The sequence below is a fragment of the Lynx rufus genome, unplaced genomic scaffold (assembly GCF_022079265.1).
Source record: "Lynx rufus isolate CCGP_SWC_20201006 ecotype Redwood Valley unplaced genomic scaffold, mLynRuf1.p SCAF_3, whole genome shotgun sequence".
Lineage (NCBI taxonomy): Eukaryota > Metazoa > Chordata > Mammalia > Carnivora > Felidae > Lynx > Lynx rufus.
The window spans coordinates 159,833,497-159,855,043 of record NW_025814845.1 but is presented as its reverse complement, the minus strand read 5'-3'; the positions used below and the strand labels follow the sequence as shown (position 1 = coordinate 159,855,043).

Sequence of the window (21,547 nt, the reverse complement as noted above, 5' to 3'; positions counted from 1 at the left end):
AGAAAGTCTTTATTTTTCCTTCTTTTTTGAAGTATAATTTTAATGGATACACGTTCAAGGTGGCTGTTTGTTTTTTTTCGGCATTTAAATATTTCACTCCCTTCTCTTATTGCTTTCAATGATTTCTGAAGAAAAGTACAACATAATTATCATCCTTGCTCTTCTGTAGATAAGGTTTTTTTATTTTCTAGATTCTTTCAAGATATTCTCTTCATTTTTTTATATTTTCTGCAGTTTGAATGTTATTTCCACATGCATTTTTAAAATGTTTGCCTTGCCTGACATTCTCTGAAGTTTATGTATAGGACCTTTGGGGAAATTATGTCAATATTGTTTCAAATAGTTTTCTGTCCCTTTCTTTTTTTCTCCTTCTGGTATTCCCATGACATGTATATATTTTTTAATTGTCCCACAGTTCTTGGATATTTTGTTGTATCTTTTTATTATTTTTTCTCTTTGCACTTAAGTTTTGGATTTTTTTTATTGACATTTTCTCAAGCTCACTGATTATTTCTTTGGTTATATACAGATAAGCCCATCAAAGGAATTCATGTCTTCCATATAGTGCTTTAGATTTCTATTACTTAAAATATTTTTTTTTAGAATTTCTATCTCACTGCTTATATTACACATCTGTTCTTTTATGTTGTCTACTTTCCCTAAGCACATTAATCATGGCTGCTTTATATCTTTGGTCTGATACTTCCAACATCTTTGGCATATATGTCTGGTCTAGACCTTTCTCTGTCTCTTCAAATTGTGATTTTTTTAGCATGGCATGTAACTTATTGTTGACAATCAGACATGATGTACTGATTAAAAAGAACTAGCCTCCAACAAAAAAGTTCTCCTATGACAATATATGAGAAAATCTTGGAAAGTAATGACACTCTGATATGTGGGAAGTGGCTGTCTGAATTGATATCCCCCCAAAATCTCAAATCTCCAGATTCATCTGAACCTACAGAAATGGTTCATTTATTTCTGTCAAGGGATGAAATTCCCTGCTTGCTAGAAGATTATACAGAGGTCTGGCACTTGCAAGTTAACACATGCCCCCTAAAATTTTCTCCCACTTTTCTTTCTGCCACTATACCAATAATAAGAATTACAGTATAATTTGACTGGAGATGTTCTGGGCCTGATAAGGAACAAAAGCAATTACACTCCAAAGGAAATGCAAGACTTGCCCCAATAGGGGCAAGAACAGTAGTCATGAACTGAATTCTGAGTTTGTTTTATGAAAGAACTAGAATATAAGGTTGACCTAGAGAATGTTTATTGATTTGAAGGACCTTTATAAGGACACTGACAAAATCCTCAATAGATGTAGCATGTACACTTCTATGATGTCTCCTAGAACCATGGGGAAAAAATGGCTCATACCACATGAATACAAATGCCAGAATATTTATGGTAGAAGAAGAGATTATAAGCCTCAGATAAATGGGCATGCTAATCTGATATACTATATAAGGCCTAACCCTAAAAATGGCAGTGGATCACGTGAAGGTCCATAGGATATATCATTTATTTACTTAATTTTACTTAATTAAAAATGCACTAGAAATGGTTAGGAATTTAGTGTAGTCCATGCTCATGGTAGGAGATACTATTACAGATCTGGGTTCATTGATACCCATGGGGATGACAGAACCATGAGACAATAGAAGTCAATAATGATCAGAAATTATCATAATTAATGGCAAGATACTAGGGCAAACCAGAGGGGCCTGGTCCTCAGAGAATTATGGAAACATTTCTTGTTGGTGAAAAAATATGCAGCCAACACAAGTACTGTTCAATCTATCCAATGAATTGTAATTAACAAAGGATAATCAGGAAGCTGAAAGCAGTTGTCCCAATAAAATGTCACAACTTCTTGCCACATTTCTGGAACTGAGCAAGGTTTTTGACCATGAATCACTAACTAAAGAAGCAGCAGCATCTTAAATACAAAGTTCTCAACAGGATCAAAACAATATAGTTATGTGATGATGATTCTTCCTGTTCTTGACCAGAACTATGGCCATTTCTTCATGTAACTATATTTTGAAGTAAATGTTCTCCAAACATTTTGAGAACTGTTGGACACAAGGTCCAAACTGATACAAATACTCATAAACCTGAAGACTCATCACTTTCCCTTTTTTAGGACATGGACATATAGGGATCAGATAATAAATGGAATTCTTTCCTAGGATATATTGGGTCTTTGGACTCACCCAGTGGCTATTTCCCCCCTCCTTATGTGTATGTTTGGAATTTATATATATACTGCTTGGCAAAACTGCCACCTAGAACTTTTGATGTGTGGTGTCAAACTGTCTTATGGGTAAATACAAGTGGAGGCCTCTGAAACTTCCCTAGACAGATAAAATATAAAACCAAAAACAATATCACGTCCTGGTGTAAATGGCTTCGATTATTGTCACCTTTAAAATACAGCAGATATAAAGTTAGTGGCCCCACAATATCTCCATTTAAGTTACTACTCTAGTCTCTACAAAACCAGGCATATCTTGAAGGATGATAATAGGATCCTCAAACTCAAAAGTGTTGTATTTACATTTGCAGTAATTTGCCAGATGTGTTGTCTTTACTAAAGATTAAGATATGGTATATGGTGTGTGGCTATTCATCAGACAAATCTGTTCCAGTTCATCTTTATTAGAAAAAAAAATCATCTGATAGTTATCATATTCACATGGAGTGAATAACAATATACATTTTAGTTTTTCCCAGGACTAGGTTAATTTTCCCATCCTCTTTCATAGAGTAATCAAACAATATCTGTATTATTTGGACATCTGGAGAATATCACAGTGCTTATCTCTATCAATGATATCATGCTAATGGGCCAGATAAGCAAAAATAGCTAGCACTTTGTAGGTATCTATAAGACATATGTGCTCCAGAGGATGAGAGCTAAATACTAGGGATATTCAGTGGCTTGTACATTAATAAATGATTAGGAGTCCAGTTGTTTATGTCATCAGGACATCTCCTTTGAAGAAAAGGACATATTATTTTGTTTTACATTTTCCACTATTAAGATGGAAGTACGACAACTATTGGGTTTCCTCAGATTCTAGTAACAACCTATTATATACCTGAAAATATTGTTGCAAGCCATATATCAAGTGATGTGAAAGGCTATCAGCTTACTGTAGGGAAGATAGTAGGTGAGGTCCTTGAAGCTGACTCAGACTGGTAAATGCAAGCCCTATTGCTTCAGTCCTATTACCCAGATTAAATGGTATTATTGCTTTCAGGGGTGGGGAAAGATGCTGAATTATGCTTCTATGCTTTAATAGAATAGCAATGTATACCCCAGGTTTTTGGAATGAAACCATGCCATTTCCAGTAGATAATTCTTCATTTTTGGAAAAATACCTGCTGGTGTATTATTACACTCTGAGAAAGAAGTTCTGACCATGAAACAACAACTAATTGTTCTGCCAAGATTTCCAAGTCACAAATTTTGTAAAATCTGAAATAATGCATTATAAGATTGAAGTGGTATATCTGGAATCAAGCAAGAGCCTAACCAAAGCAATGAAAGAATAAGTAGGCCAAACTCCCATATAATTCTCTGGTCTTGCATTGGTACTTCTCCCTAGTTTCACCTATGAATACATGAAAGATTCTCTATGACTAGCTGATAGATCAGCAATGCCAAAGCCTGATGTACAGATGGATGGCTTGGTGTGTGGGTACAAGTCAAATATAAATAACGGCTTTCCTACAACCACAGTGAGGAATGAGCTTAAAAGACTTTGGTGATGATAAATCTTCCCTATGGGTAGAAATTCTGGTAGGTCAGCTAATCATAATATTGTGTTGAAGAGAGAAAGAGACTGATGTTAAAATATACACTGACTTGTAGGCTATAGTAAATTCCTTGGCCAGCTAGTCAAAAGACAAAAAAAAGAAAGACTGAAAAATCAGGGTTAAGGAGATCATGCGGATGAACATATGGGAGGAACCATAATTCATGACAATTTCATTTAGAATGTTAACTCTTATCAGAAGGATCAGCCACAAAAGTAAAAACAGACAAAATTATTTGACTGGTTAACATTTGCCAGTCTCCATCATTGCCCACCCAAATGCTGACACATTCACATAAATAAACTAGTTATTGTGGCAGCTATGGACAAGCAGCTATGGAGATTATGCATGGGTTAAACAAGGTGGAATCCCATTTACCAAGGGTGATCTAGTTACTGCCACTGTTTAAAGTCCAATTTGCAGCCTTGGTTGTCAATGCTGAGTCCCATTATGGAATCATAATGTCAACTCTTGTAGAACTGCTTATTTCTCCTTTACATTCTATCAGTTTTTGCCTAACATATTTTGAAGGTCTGTTACTAAGTGTATAAATATTTATAATTGCTATATCTTTTTGCTGTATTGAATCTTTTTTAACATATCATTCTTTGTCTTTTGTAAACTTTTTAAAGTCTATTGTGTCTGATATTAGTATTATGACCTCTGTTCTCTTTCAGTTACTTTTGCATGAAATATCTTTTCCATCCTTTCACTTTCAATTTATTTGTCTTTGGATCTAAATTAAGTCTCTTATAAACAGCATATAGTTAAATCATGTGTTTTTTTTAATCTGTTTTGCCAATTTTGTCTTTTTATTTAAAGTTTAGTTTATTTACAGTTAAAGTAATTATGGATAAACAGTGACTTGTTACTTTGCTGTTTATTTTTGGTACACCTTTCAAATAAATTATAAATTTAAATAAATAAATTATAAATAAAAAATAGCTTTTTATTTATATTACTATAATTTTTTGTGTTCACTTGATTTTTTTGTACTGAAATGTTTAAATTCCATCCTCTTTTCCTTTCATGTATATTTGATAGCAGTTTCTTTGTGAAACTGCATTGGGGATACATTTAATGTACTAAAGTTATAACACTCTCATTTGAATTTATACCAGTTTAACTTTAAGAACATACAAAAACTTTGCTTCTTTATTGTACTGTTGTCACCCCTATTATTTGTTGATGTCACAAATTAAATCATTTTACTTTGGATCCCAAAACATAAACTAATCATTATTTTAAGCTCATTAGTCTCTTAAATTGTGTAGAAACAAAATGTGAAGCTACAATCCAAGATTATAATAATACTAACTTTTAGACTAATAATTGTTTTTTTAAATCTATTAGTTTCTTATCATGTAGAAACCAAAAGTAGAGTTACAATTTTTACAACAATTTTAGCTTTTAAAAATTCACGTGTATTTACCTTTTTTGAAATCTTTATTTCTTCACATAGCTTTAAATTGTAATATACTGGCCTTTCAAATTACCCTGCCATACTTTTTTGACCATTTCTTGCAGGGCTACTCTAGTAATAATGAATTCCTTAGTATTTATTTGGGAATTATTTAAATTCTCCCTTACTTTTGAAGGACAGTTTTGCTAAATATAAGATTCCTGGTTGACAGGTTTTTTGTTGTTGTTTTTCTATTAGCACTCTAAATATATCCGCCATCTGCTGCTGGTTTCCAAATTTCTCATGAGAAAGCTGCTGATAGTCTTATTTAAGATCCCTTGTACGTGACAACTTACTTCCCTTCCTGCTTTCAAAATTCTCTCTTTGCCTTTGGCTTTTAAGTTTGATTATGATATGCACCAGTGTGAGTCTCTGAGTTCATTTTATTTGAAGTTTGTGAGCTTCTGGATATATTCACATTTTTCATTGAATTTGGGAAGTTTTCAGTAGTTATTTCTTCATATAGTCTCTTTTTCTGAAATGCAAAAAGGAGTTAAGTTGACAAAAAGGACACTAACAACATGAAAACGTGTAAAAGTATAAAAGTCACTGTAAAAATTAAAATATATTCAAATTCAGAATACTCTAATATTGTAATGTTAGCATGTAAATCACTTTAAACTCTGGTATAAAAGTTAAGGGGTACCTGGGTGGCTCAGTCGGTTAAGTGTTTGACTTCGGTTTAGGTCATGATCTCACAGTTTGTTAGTCTGAGACCCAGTTCAGGCTAGGAACTGACAGTTGGAAGCCTGGGGCCTGTTTGGATTCCCTGTCTCCCTCTTTTTCTACCCCAACCCCCGTTTGTGCCCTCTCTCTTTCAAAGATAAATAAACGAGCATTTAAAAAAATAATAAAAGTTAACAGACAAAAGTTTTAAAATTAACTAGATACAAAAAATGTGTTAATACATCACATAAAATGATGGAGGATGTGACATCAATTATACAAAATGTGGGGGAAGGAGAAATTAAAGTGTAGAATTATTTGTATAAGGTCAAATTTTGGTTGTTATCAGCTTAAAATAAACTATTATATCTATAAAATATTTTATGTAAGCTTCATCAGACTCACATATAAAAAATTGTAGTAGACACATAAAAGATAAAGACAAAGTAATCAAAGCATAAGAGTGTTTTAAAAAAAATCAAGTTACAAAGGAGCACAGCAAGAGAAGGAAAACAGAACAAAGGAACCACCAGTAAACAAGGGGAACAAAGGCAATAGTAAATTCTTACTAACCCATAATTACTTTAAATATGTTTATTGAATTTTTATTAAAAAACAACATCAAATGATATACTAGGCAGTATACAGCAATTTACTTTACTTTTAAGGACACACATAGGTTGAATATTAAGGAATGGATAGAGATTTTCCATGCAAATGGTAATCAAAAGACAGTAGTGTGGCTATACTTCTATCAGAGAAAATATGCCTTAAGTAAAAGATTGTCAAAAAAGACAAGAAAGTTATTATATAATGATAAAAGAGTCAAGTCATCAAAAAGTTACAAAAATTGTAATAGAAATGCATCCAAATTCCAAACTCTTGAATATATAAATGAAATATTAACAAAACTGAAAGAAGAAATAGACCATGATACAGGAACAGGAAGGAAATACAGAAAATTCTTAGCAGTGGTGAGTGGAACTTAATTAGTGGGTGAAAACTCTTAGTTTTATGCATTTTAAGTATTTGAATTTCATAAAATTGTATTTACTTGTTTTACTTCAAAATGAAAATACTAAACTATTAAGTGTAAAAGCACAAATAACATATAAACTCCATAGATGTAAACTGTTAGAGGTGTGAGTTGATCATAAAGTTTTACTTGTTTTTCATTTTTAATATTTTTGCATCTATTTTATTTTATTTTGGAAAATATGTTCACTTAAAATGAAATGCAAACAGCTTATCATTAAAGTAAAATTTTGGAAAGATGACTAGGATAAGAAATTAAAGTGGCCAAGTCAATTGTTGGTAATTTAATTGTCATATTTTGTATAGAAATTAAAGTGTAGAAATAGGAAATGTGAAAGTGGTGGCAGCAAATGTTTACAAAATAACTAAATGATATAATATTTTTGAAAAATTCTAAATTCACCCAATGTTGTGAATATGATGGCCATAATATATTGAATCTCATTTAATAAAAATGATTGGGGAAGGCAAAGTATGCATCAGAAAGTCAATATATGAAGGTCGTAAGTAGTAATTTTGTCCTTGGCCATTATGCTGTCAAAATTTTCACTATTTTTTCCAACCTATTTCTCCTACAGTGTTAATAAACTTAGGAAAAATAATTTTATTCTTTTGAATATATATGTAAGATATAAAAACTAACAAATTTATATCTGTTTGTTTGTTTCAGATATGTAATAATTTGGGTAATTGTCATTGTTTTCCTGGCCATAGGCCGCCATATTGTGAATTCCAGATTGGTTCACCAGGGGGAAGTATTGATGATGGAAATGTTCAGAAATCTGGTGAGTAGAAATAAAACTTTTAAAATAAAAATAGATGTTGTTTTATTAAATAGTTAAAGAAATATAATGCTGAGTCTAATCTTTCTTTTTTTTTTATATATATATGAAATTTATTGACAAATTGGTTTCCATACAACACCCAGTGCTCATCCCAAAAGGTGCCCTCCTCTGAGAGCTTTTTCCCTGAGATCAGGAACACGACAGGGATGCCCACTCTCACCGCTGTTGTTTAACATAGTGCTGGAAGTTCTAGCATCAGCAATCAGACAACAAAAGGAAATCAAAGGCATCAAAATTGGCAAAGATGAAGTCAAGCTTTCGCTTTTTGCAGAGTCTAATCTTTCATGATCACCTGAGTAATTAAAAGGGCTATCTTGAATAGTGACTTTAATGAAATTAGTATTACACAATATTTGTAATATTTTCTCAGATACTCAGTTTTCAACATCTTAGTTAAATAAGTTAGAAGATAGTATTCAAGTTTCAATAAATGCCATAGCAAGAATTCAAAACAAATTAAAATATGGAAGAATAAACACTACATAAAAGATTTGCATTTTATATTATTAAAAATTTTGTAGACTTAAAAAACAGCTATAGCATAGGGTGGTCATTCTGAATGAAATTTGGAAAATACATATGACAAAATATAAATGGAACTAATAATAAATCATACCTTGACTGATGGAGTAAATTTTTATATTTTCTCTTATTTGCATAAATTAAGGCAAGTGTCATATTTGTTGATTCAATCATTCATTCATTCATTATTCCCTATACAAACATGTTAAGTGTCTGGTAAGGCAATAGTATTGAGATCCACATTTCAGAAAGTCCAATCAAGCAACACCATGGAGAATGGATTTGATAATATGAGTCTGAATGAAACTATTCATTGGAAAACAATTACCTTAATTATAAGGACCTGAAATAAACAAAAAAAGAGAAGATGAGTTGTTGCATTATCTTGTTTATATGAATAACAATGAATAAGGCATGATGGTCATTGATATGGTCATTATATTTGGCACACGGAGAAGAATGGGTAATGATAATATATCTACTTTGCAAAAATAATTGAAGGATGGACACGGCATGAAGATAATGTATTTAATTTTGTATAAATAGAGTTTGGGTTACATGTTAAAGAATCCATGTGAACACATCTATGGGAATCCATGGGAATTTGATAATAACGTTGCCAACTAAGTAGTGACATCAGGGACTGATAACCCTTAATTTACAGTTATCTTATATTGAAAGTAATTTCTGGAAAGATAAAAATATGTACATTTTTATGTGTGATGAGATAAGAGATTTGGATATAAATTCTGGATGCAATGGTAGAGACATAATCTCTAAAATAATTGTTAATCCTTGAAAAAAAGATGACAAAAAGGAGTGGTCACAATGATTTATTTTTCTGGTCATGAAAGATTACTATAAAATTACATGAGATATTTTCATCAGGTAATAATATACAACTATTATCTTTGACATAAGGAAAACACATGAGATTCACCATTGTAGGTTAGTGAGATAATCAACCATTCCTGCAGGCATGTAATGGGTGGTTCAAATGAAAATTAGAAAGAAAGAATGCACAGAAAAGATATTTGAAAAATTATGACCCCAAATTTCTGTACCAGGGTGAAAAAAGCTTACACTCAGATATAAGAAACTAAATGAACCTTAATAAGGATAAACGTAAAGAAATTTACACTTAAGACAATCATAATCAAACTTCTGAAAACCATTGGTAAAATAAATAAATAAATAAAGAGCTTAAGTTAGTCTTTTAATTATCCTATAGTATAGAGAGGAGATCAACAAAACCTCTCTCTCCTCCAGAAGCAACTAAAAAGGTGGACAAAACCTGTCAAACCAACCATTTCAGTACTCTGTAAATCGGCCAAAAGCTAATAAAAAGTATTTATTCATGAAATCCACTTCAATTAACAAGAGTGTAAATTTGTGGTAATCCTTCCCTGAGGCTGTTCTTATTTCTTCAGTCCCAGCTCTGTCAACATGGTAATTTAACTAGGACACAGCAAGATGTGAAAACCATTAGCTTCCTCCCACCCAAGTATGTAGGAGGAAGAAAGGGATTACTTGATTCATTGGAGTATTGTCAACTACACTGGCAATCAGTTTATCAGGATAACATGGAGGACTTGCTGTACAGAGATAGCAGAACTTTTATGACAAGCAACAAACTAGGGAGTAACTATAAATTTAACAGGCCCAACACACTCACATGTCTATCAGTGTATCCTCAACTGATGGAGCCTGTGCACATCACAGAGGAGATTCAAGAGATACAGGTAGAAGGTAAAATACAAGCTAAGCTTGAAAATGACCTGAAGTTTGAATGAGTTCCCTAATGCACATAAAAATCTAGTAGCAGAAAGTTAAGACAAGTGTTTGCAAAGCAAACAAGCTTTGGCTGAAAACAAAACTAAAGACACAAGGATGGCCCAGACAAAGAAAATTAGAGAAATTGAAATAAAAAACAGCATAAACAAGAGCCATACATTGCAGACTAAAAATCTGTAGCATATTTTGTTATATGTAAGTGATGGATCACTTGGTTCTACTCCTGAAACCAATACTACACTGTATATTAACTAATTTGGATTCAAATAAATAAATTAAAAAAGGGAAGTCTTAGCTAATACAGTAGGACAAGGAAATAGGAAATAGGAATTATAAAAATTTTGAAGAAATAATACTGTTTGTGTTCTCAGATGACATGATGGTCTATGTATAAAATCCCAAATAATAAAAAAAAAAAACCTCCTAGAACTAATTAACATTTATAGCAAGGTTGCAAGATATAAAATTAATATATATACTGGGTGCCTGGGTGGCCCAGTCAGTTAAGGGTCCGACTCTTGGTTTCAACTCAGGTCACAATCTCATGGTTCATGAGTTTGAGCCCTATGTGGGGCTCTGTGCTGACAGCAGGGAGCCTGCTTGGGATTCCTTCTCTCTCCCGTTGTCTCTGCCCATTCCCCTCTTGCCTACACACACGTGCTCTTTCTCCTCTCTCTCTCAAGATAAACTCTAAAAAAATTAAAAAAGTAAAATTAATGTACAAAAGTCAAATCACCTTAGTGGGCTGAATTGCATATTGTTTTCCTTGAAGTGATGGAAGAAGTAAACAATGGTAAAAACCTCTATGTTTGGGTTTGGGGTTTCTACTAACTCATAAGTAGTAGCCAATGGCCTGGCCTTATGGTCAGAGTCCAAGGGCAATGGAAACTTGACCTATTAAAGGGATGCCTGTATGGGGGCATGGCGCTATGGAGATTTGAGGAGTGACTTAAAGTAGGACATGTTGATGCTCATCAGAATCCCCTTGCAAGTTCAGAAGGTGATTGAATTGATAATCAGATATTCCCATGTGATTCTTTGTGATGGCCACCTGGGTCCACAAAATAAAGGTATGTAGGGATATTGCAGCAATGCAAAGATGGACTGAATTCGGACACATTCTTCTTGCAACCTCTGAGGCACGAAATGCCAATAAGAGCTCTTCTGTCTGTCACTAAAAGAGACAAAGACTGCAGATGGATATGTGGCACGTTCCCTGGTGGGAAGGTCCTGATCATATCCGACAAGTGAGACTGATGCTGGTAGCCCTGGGAAGCTACACATGGGTCCTAACAGAGATAGACTCTGGCCTGGGGTTTGCTTGCTTGGTGGTAGATTCAAATGCTCAGAGTGCTATAAGGAAACAAAAACAAAAACAAAACCTGAAACAGAACTTTTTCACCAATTTGAATTGTTGACCATCACTTGTTTAGACCAAGAAACACATTTTACAGTCTATAATGTCAAAACTATGGGCAGAGAGATATTCTCCTCAGACTACTAGTTTGATAAAGAATTCGAAACATTGTCTAAAATGGAGGGAGATAAAGGCATGAGGTCTTACACACCTTCATGTGGGTATGCTTACATTCAACATGAGTGAGGCTAAAAAAAGTGCCCCCTCTTGGTAGATTTCTCTGTTTTTCTAGTGTATCCAAGTCTGCAAATGCAAGGTAAGGAACAAGCATAATTCCTAAGTAAGAAACCAAAACTATATGTTGTCTTTATATCAGAATTCTGAAAGGCCTTGATGGGGAAGAATATACCTTTACCCCATCTGGCAAAATTTAGGCTAACCATAAATGCAACTATATTGCCTGTGGGTAAAGATAGTCCACTAGTTCTGTACCTTTTTAATCTTAGCCTCTGTGAACAAGAGTGAACTGAAGGGAAAGGACTTTCTAGATAGACTAGCATTGTTGCCGGCAAGCTAGATCAGCACAGTAACCAAGCTTAATGTACCTTCCAAAGCTGGAACAATTTGTGTGCAAATGGAAAGAAGGGGGAATAATTGTAAAGGATAGAGGAATGAATAATTGGGTTATTTAATGAGAGAAATCCAATATTACATTAACAGCTCAAAAGGGACTAAACCAGAGATGATACTGTCTTAGCTTGATGGTATTAGATGCCTGAAAGAACAAAGCCCCAGTCTAGATGCCACATAGGGCTATTACACAGAGAATTTGCCTCTAACAACATTCCAATATTTGGGCTCAGACAATCTCACTAATTCCTATCTAGCATGTTCAGTTAATATTGCTTGAAGGGCAGATTTATACCCTTCTGTTTTATAAAACCAAGTATGGGTTACATTCCCCTCAGATACAATGTTCATCTCCATAATAGCATCAGGTAAAAGAGATGCAACCATTTCACATAAAGTTTTTATGTATACCAATTTCATAATCTTATCAGCCCTCATGTTTTTATGTTCTCCCAATCTATTTTAGCTCACATCAAGACTTCACCAATGTGTTTTTGGTACCACACTCCCTAGGGTTTCTGTATCAAGGAGTCTTGGAAATTTCTCCCCCTCATTTCCTGACCATTTTACCCATTCTTGTGAAAAAGTCTTTGGGAGACATCCCTAGTGAGAAATCAAGCCGAGGGATTCAGGCCCTTTTGTCAATCTTTAACTCAATCAACCTGCTTAACCACTACCACAAGCACAAGTGATTTCTGGTCTTGTTTCTCATTGTAATCCCCACCTTAATGCTTTTAAAAATTTTCCAAACAGAAAAATATAATGAGCTTGTTCAGGAACTTCAATATTGGGGGACCAGCAGAAGGTCCCTTTTGTTTACCCCACCTCTGGTAGTGCGGTATTAAAACCTTTGTTTTGGAGCACCTGGGTGGCTCATTCAGTTAAGTGATAGACTTTGGCTCAGTTCATGATCTCATAGCTCGTGAGTTCAAGTCCCACGGAGGGGTCTGTGCCATCAGTGCAGATCCTACTTTGGATTCTCTCTACCCCTCTCTCTTTTCCCATTCCCTGCTCGCATTCTCTCTTTCTCTCTCAAAAATAAACAAGCATTAAGAAAACACCTTTGTTTCAACCCCATCAATGTCTGTTTTATTCACCCCACTTATTAATTGCTACCTAAGGATTTCCACCATTCTGGGATCCATTTACAGTTGCACAAAATCCATAAAATACCTAGGAATAAATCTAACCAAAAAGGTGAAAAATCTATACACTGAAAACTATAGAAAGCTTATGAAAGAAATTGAAGACACAAAAAAAAATGGAAAAAGATTCCATGCTCCTGGATAGGAATAACAAATATTGTTAAAAATGTCGATACTATCCAAAGCAATCTACAGATTCAATGCAATCCCTATCAAAGTAACACCAGCATTCTTCACAGAGCTAGAACAAATAATCCTAAAATTGTATGGAACCAGAAAAGACCCTGAATAGCCAAAGTGATCTCTAAAAAGAAAATCAAAGCAGGAGGCATCACAATCCCAGGCTTCAAGCTATACTACAAAGCTGTAATCATCAAGACAGTATGGTACCGGCACAAGAACAGACACTCAGATCAATGGAACAGAATAGAGAACCCAGAAATGGACCCACAAACGTATGGCCAACTAATCTTTGACAAAGCAGGAAAGAATATCCAATGGCATAAAGACAGTCTCTTCAGCAAGTGGTGCTGGGAAAACTGGACAGCGACATGCAGAATAAACCTGGACCATTTTCTTACACCATACACAAAAATAAACTCAAAATAGATGAAAGACCTCAATGTAAGACAGGAAGCCATCAAAATCCTCAAGGAGAAAGCAGGCAAAAACCTCTTTGATCTTGGCCGCACCAACTTATTACTCAACACGTCTCCAGAGGCACAGGAAACAAAAGCAAAAATGAACTACTGGGACTTCATCAAAATGAAAAGCTTCTGCACAGTGAAGGAAACAATCAGAAAAACTAAAAGGCAACTGACAGAATGGGAGACGATATTTGCAAACGACATCAGATAAAGGGTTAGTATTCAAAATCTATAAAGAACTTATCCAACTCGACACCAAAAAAAACAAATAATCCAGTGAAGAAATGGGCAAAAGACATGAATAGACACTTCTCCAAAGAAGACATCCAGATGGCCAATGGACACATGAAAAAATGCTCAACATCACTCATCACCAGGGAAATACAAATCAAAACCACAATGAGATACCACCTTACACCTGTCAGAATGACTAATATTAACAACTCAGGCAACACCAGATGTTGGTGAGGATGCAGAGAAAGAGGATCTCTTTTGCATTGTTGGTGGGAATGCAGGCTGGTGCAGCCACTCTGGAAAACACCATGGAGGTTCCTCAAAAAACTAAAAATAGAACTACTGTATGACTCAGCAATTGCACTACTAGGCATTTATCCATGGGATAGAGATGTGCTGTGTCAAAGCGACACATGCACCCCAATGTTTATAGCAGCACTATCAACAATAGCCGAAGTATGGAAAGAGCCTAAATGTCCATCGATGGATGAAAGGATAAAGAAAATGTGGTATATATATATATATATATATATGCATAAAATGCAGTATTACTCGGCAATCAAAAAGAATGAAATCTTGTCATTTGAACTACATGGATGGAACTGGAGGGTATTATGCTAAGTGAAATTAGTCAGTCAGAGAAAGACAAAAATCATGACTTCACTCAGATGAGGACTTTAAGAGACACAATAGATGAACATAAGGGAAGGGAAATAAAAATAATATAAAAACAGGGAGGGGGACAAAGCAAACTGAGGATTACTGGAGCGGTTGTGGGAGGGGGGATGGGCTAAATAGGTAAGAGGCATTAATGAATCTACTCCTGAAATCATTGTTGCACTATATGCTAACTAATTTAGATGTAAATTTTTAAAAATAAAAAATTAAATTAAAAAAAGAAAAAGTACATACAATATAATTCTATTCACATAAGGTTTAAAATCTGTCAAAAATTGATTCATGTAGTATTTCTCTTTTGGAAGGATAATTACTGGAAAGAATCAGGTTGAGTGTTCTGAGGTACTCATAATATCCTGAGCCTTGGATTTGGTGTTGACTATATGGTTGTGTTTAATTTAGAAAATTCTTTGAGCTGTATAATCATGGCATGCACCAATTTCTGTTTTTATGTTATACTCCAGTAAAAATTCACTAAGTAATAATAGAAGAAATCAAGATACTTGTAAACTTTGGAAAGAAATATTGGTTAGAAAATATTGAGGATTCTCTTGGATTCTGGCAGGATATGTTTTGAGATAGCTCTCCATCTATCAATTCATCCATGCATCACTCAATCACTCATTTGGTTAGTTTTTATTTTTACAAAAAGGAGATCCTAAAATATATATTCTACTTGAGTTGTTCATTCCCTATATCATTGAATTTATCAAAGTCTATCTCATTCTTTTTAGTAGTGACATGGTATCACATTGTATGGATATCTCATAACTTAATTTAGCCCTTGTCCTGTTGATGGAACTTTATGCTATTTCTCTTTTTCTATCACAAAACTGCTATAATAAAATTCTTTTATTTGCAACATTTATGATCTAGGTGAGTCTTTTTTCCCAAAAATTTTATTTAAATTCCAGTTAGTTAATATATAGTGTAATATTAATTCCAGGAGTAGAACTCAGTGATTCATCAGTTACATATTACACCCAGGGCTTATCATAAAAAGTGCCTTCCTTAGTACCCATAGTCTATTGAGTCCATCCTCCACCCACCTCTCCCCATCAACCTTCACTTTCTTCTCTATTGTTAAGAGTTTCTCATGGTTTTCTTCCCTCTCTCTCTCCTTTTTCACCTTCCCATATGTTCATCTCTTTTGTTTCCTAAATTCCAGATATGAGTGAAATCATATGATATTTTTCTTTCTCTCACTGACTTATCCTTCCTAATTTTTAAATTAAATTCTATTACTGTATTACTTTTAAAAAAAATATTGATGTCATAAATATGCCAAATGTAGTAAGCAGTACTCAAAACATGTACACAGTTAACATAATAATTAAAAATATGCATAAAAGACAAGAAATCTGACAAAAGCTCCATCACTGTTTAGGGTTATGAACTTAAATGTCCTTTTATTTTCCCCATAAGAGTGTGCAATGTATTAAAATTTCAATCATTTATATAAATATTATACAAAATAAAGTGAAAGAAACATGTTTTTTTTTAAATATTCAATGAATATCTACTGATTTCTATTTCATTTTTAGATATAATTTTTATTGAAGAAGGCTACAATGCACAGCAAAACAACTGGCTTATTCTGAGTTTCTACATTGTTCTTCCCTTTATCATAATTTTCACCATTATGATCATGAGACGAAATGAAATGAGAAAATCATGCAACAGACAAAATGCAGAATATGAAGGGTAAATATGACTATGCAAATAATTTATGATCTTAAATTGTACTGCTCATTGACCAGTGAAATAATTCCATTAAATAATATTCCTAAGTTATATTCATTCCTTATATTTATTAGTTATATTCATTTCTAAGTATGCATTATTTTTAATCTAATGTAAAAGGCATTTTTATAATTTTGTTTTCCAATAGATTGTTTTTAGCATACTGCAGCAAGTCAAAATTTTGGCTGTTCTAGAACTGTTTTCCCAATGAATATTTACAGTATTTAGATGTTGTGTTCAAACTTTCATTAATTCCTGAACCTCAAAATATTTGTCTTCAGTAGTTTCAAATCCTGTGAAAAAAATCCCTTCAGAATTCCTTAGAAATTAGATACCATTTCTTATTAATTTCTACATGCTATTCTTATTTTTGTCCTTCTCTTCTGATGAAATTTATCACCAGTAAAACTATCCAGTTTTGGGTTTCTCAAAAATTTTAATTAATTAATGGTTTTTCTAGTGGATGACCTCTCCCTTGATGTCAGTGGGTAATTTAAGTCCCTTGTACAACTGTACCGCTATATCTCCCTGTAGATCTGTTAATATTTGCTTTCTATATTTAGGTGCATATATCTTGTTTGGATTGACCCCTTTGTCATTATATAACGCCTTTCTTTGTCTTTATTACAGTCTTTGTTTTAAAGTCTCTTGTACATCCCCGCTTTCTTTCTTTTTTTTTTCTTTTTTGATTTATTTATTTAAATTCAAGTTAGTTAACATACATTATAGTACTGGTTTCAGGAGTAGAACCCAGTGATTCATCACTTAACATATAACACCCAGTGCTCATCTCCACAACTGTCCTCCTTAATGCTCCTCACCCATTTAGCCCATCCCCCTATCCATCTCGCCTCAAGCAACCCTCAGTTCTCTGTCTTTAAGAGTCTGTTATGGTTTGCCTCCCTTTCTGTATGTGAGATAGGAGATGGTAATTGTGTCTAAAATTGTGTTTCTTATATATTTTTTTAATTTTATTAGTGAGGCTGCAAATCTTTATTTTCATCTGGGCTGCACCATTTTTTTCTACACAGAAATTACTTTCATGTCATTTGGCCTCTTTCCCTATTTGCTTATATTTTATCTTTTACAGGAGTTGTATATACACGTATATATAGTTTACTAATGCTTTTTTTTATTTGTACATGAATATCCTCTCTCGATTCTTACTGAGTTTATAAAGTAATTAGAGAATTGGTAGCTTAAAGTATTGTGTATTTCTATCCTCAACATGTATCATAGGAATATATTCAAAAAATATCAAAAGATTTTTCATCACATAAAAGGCTAATAGTGACGGCACAAATTGCCCTATTGTCTGATCCAATTAGATCCAATTGCCTTTGCAAGAGTAGTCTTTGAGGCTTGTTTCTTTCTGAACCCAAAAGGACGTTTCTTAGCTGTCTCTTTTCCTGGTTCTCTCTGTTAAAATTTTAGATGATCTGTAATTTAGCTTGTTCTCAATAGCTTCCAGCCTTATATTAATTGTTTACCAACATAATCTCCATAGTGTATGACAGTGTCCTTAGAGTTGGACTTCTTCACTTTCTGTTCCCAATAAATCACTTACCTTGAGAGAGCTACCAATCCAACAGTTTCACTCTTGGAGATTTATCTCTGAGAAATGAAAATCTTTCTCTCACACAAACTTGAACACAAATGTTCATAACACCATAATACAGAATACCCCAAATCTGGAAATTAAGGTCATTCAATGAATAAATCATTATACAACCTGTGGTAAACCCATACCACCACACACTATACAGTAATAAAAGAAAACAAAGTATTAATAGAAACAATTTTAAGAACACTAAAGGGAATTATGCTAAGTGAAACAAAGCCCTTTTCAAAAGATTAGATACACTATGATTCCAATTATATAAAATTCTTGTCATATTAAAAATGACAGTTTTTGAAGATAGATTAGTAGTTGTCAAGAGATAGGGATAACGGAGAGTGGGTATGTCCGTTAAAGAGTAGCAACAAAAGCTTTTGTTGATGGTGCAGTTCTGTATTTTGATGTGGTTATAATTACATGAAACTACACTTGTGATCAAGTTGCATAGAACTACCTGGACATAAACATACACACATATGCATGCATGTCAAAATTGTGCAATCTGAGCAATCTCTGTAGGTTGTGTTAATGTAAATTACCTTTTCATATTATAGTATAGTTAGGCAAAATGTTATCATGGGAAAGGCTGAGTAAGGGGTACATGAAAGCTTTCTGTACATGTCTTTGCAACTTGCTATGAATATGAAACTACTTAAAAATAGAAGGTCGAAAATTGGATCGTAGACATAAATTTAATAAGTTAAATTATTCAACTTTCTAATGAATACATAAAAAACTCTACAGATGTAGGACAAGATAAAAAATTCTTTCATATGAGAACAAATCATGATCCATAAGAAAAATTTGTATGTGATACAAATTAAATGTATTTGATCTGAAAAATATCCTGTTAAAAAGGTAAAAATACAGGCTTCAGTCTGATAGAATGTATTTGCAAACCATATATCCCACAAAGACTTTATATCTATATTTTAAAAGTTCACCAACAGTTGAAAAAATGTGAGGTTAGAAAAAGACAAAGATGTGAGCAGAGAATGGACTAGAGTATGTACAGATGGCAAGCAAGCATATTAAGTTATACTTAACATGATTAGTTACTTGGGTAATTATTAAAACAACAATGAGATAATATCACACTTCCCCCAATAGATTGATTAAGATAAAAAATATTAATATAGTAAATACTGATGAGGATACAGAAAATTGGATCACTTGTACATTGCTGGAGGAAATGCAAAACCATATAGCTACTATGACTACAATTTGTCAGCCTTATCATACAACCCAATAATTTCACTCTTGGGTATTTACCCTAGAGAGGACTTTTACATTTATGCAAAAATACTGTGCATGAACATCCATAGCAATGTTATAATTTTTATTCATCCAATTGATAAAATTGGATAAAAATTATCCAATTGATCTTTTGATGGATGACTGGTTTAACCAACTGTGGAATATTCATACTGAGGAAGCTACTCAGGAATAGCAAGAAATTAATTATTAATACATAACGCAATTTTGATGGATCTAAGGAAATTACATGAGAGAAAAAAACAAAGTTCAAGAGCTACCATACAATACCATTTATATAAGGTACTTGCATTACAGTTATAGTAATGCAGACCAGATTAGTGGTTGCCAGGGATTAGGAATTGGGAGTAAGGCAGGTAGGTGTACCAAGTAGGGATTGTATGGCTTTTTGTGGTGATGGAACAATTCTATATGTTGATGTTGGTGTTGGACACACTAATTTATACATGTAATAAGATAGAAAACATTAATACACATATAAACACAAGTCATTGCATGTAAAAAATGATAAAATCTAAATTAACTCTGTGGAATATACCAATGTCGATTTCCTGGCTTTGATAATGTAATATAATCATGCAAGATTTTACCATCAGGAGAAACCAAGTGAAAGATACCTTTATATCCTTGTGTATACACACATTAAATCTCCCAGTAAAAAATTTTAAACTTCCTATAAATCTATAAGTATTTCAAAAAATTAAGCAAAATTAACATTTCCCCCCCAAAAAGCCTATTAAATGATTCCCAAGAATCTAGAAAAGAGGATAAAAAGAATGACAACGATAATATATAATGAGGTGTTATATTAAAACTCAACCATACAGAGTCAATAAATTTTTTTTTAATTTTTTTTTCAACGTTTATTTATTTTTGGGACAGAGAGAGACAGAGCATGAACGGGGGAGGGGCAGAGAGAGAGGGAGACACAGAATCGGAAACAGGCTCCAGGCTCTGAGCCATCAGCCCAGAGCCCGACGCGGGGCTCGAACTCACGGACCGCGAGATGGTGACCTGGCTGAAGTCGGACGCTTAACCGACTGCGCCACCCAGGCGCCCCTCAATAAATTTTATCTAAATAAATTTAGTCTAAATACTAATACTAATTTCATCTACTTTTAGTCTAAATACACCAATTAAAAAAACCCCAAAAAACAGAAAATGTGGGGCACCTGGGTGGCACAGTGGTTAAGCTTGGTCCAATTCGATCTTGGCTCAGGTCATGATCTCACTGTTCATGAGTTCAAGCCCCACATTGGGCTCGGTGCTGATGGTGCAGAGCCTGCTTGGGATTCTGTCTGTCCTTCTGTCTGCCCCTCCCCTGCTTGTGCTCTCTATTTCTCTCTCTCTCAAAAATAAATAAATAAACTAAAAAAATGTTTTAAATAACAGAAAATGTAAAATTGGATAAGAATCAAGATAAATATATGCTCTCAGCAAGAAATCCACATTCAATCTAAAGAAACAAATGTGTTACAAGTAAAATATCTACCATGCTAACACTAACCAAAAGGAAGCTAAAGTGGCTATATTTATGTCAGCCAACATAGTCTGAAGAAGAAATATTATAACAAGAGTATAACTTGAGCATTATAATCATAATAAAAGAATAGTCTTTAAGAGCACATATAATTCCTTCAGTTCTAACAGACTTTGCTTTATATATTTGAAACTCTATTATGAGCTGCATAAGAGAAAAAGTCACAAATATAATTTGAAGTTTCAACATCTCTCTCTCTCTCTCTCAATATAAGCAGACTGAAAAACAGTAAGAATATAAAAGAATTGAAAAACACTAATTAGCAGCATGACCTTTTAGAAGACCTCATTACAACAGCAGAAATCACATTTGTTTCAAATGCACCTGAAACATTTAACAAGTTAGCCCTAAAGTGTGCCTTGAAAAAGTAACAAATTCAAACAGATTCAGATCATGTGAAATATGTACTCTGAACAAATAGAATTATACAAAAATGTTTTGGAAAGTATGCCACATATTTTTCAGTAATTCACTGATCAAAGAAAAAAATAAGCAGAAAAATTAGAACATATTTGAACACTA

General features: G+C 33.4%; 1 protein-coding gene across 1 annotated transcript in view; it reads left to right on the top strand.

The window, feature by feature from the left end:
- LOC124521203 (disintegrin and metalloproteinase domain-containing protein 18-like) overlaps window positions 1-21,547 on the top strand; it is a 146,526-nt gene that overhangs the window by 118,125 nt on the left and 6,854 nt on the right. The window contains exons 18-19 of the mRNA XM_047092313.1: window positions 7,668-7,782; window positions 16,394-16,553. Of these exons, the coding sequence (XP_046948269.1) occupies window positions 7,668-7,782; window positions 16,394-16,553 (275 nt within the window). The remainder of the gene's footprint in view (window positions 1-7,667; window positions 7,783-16,393; window positions 16,554-21,547) is intronic.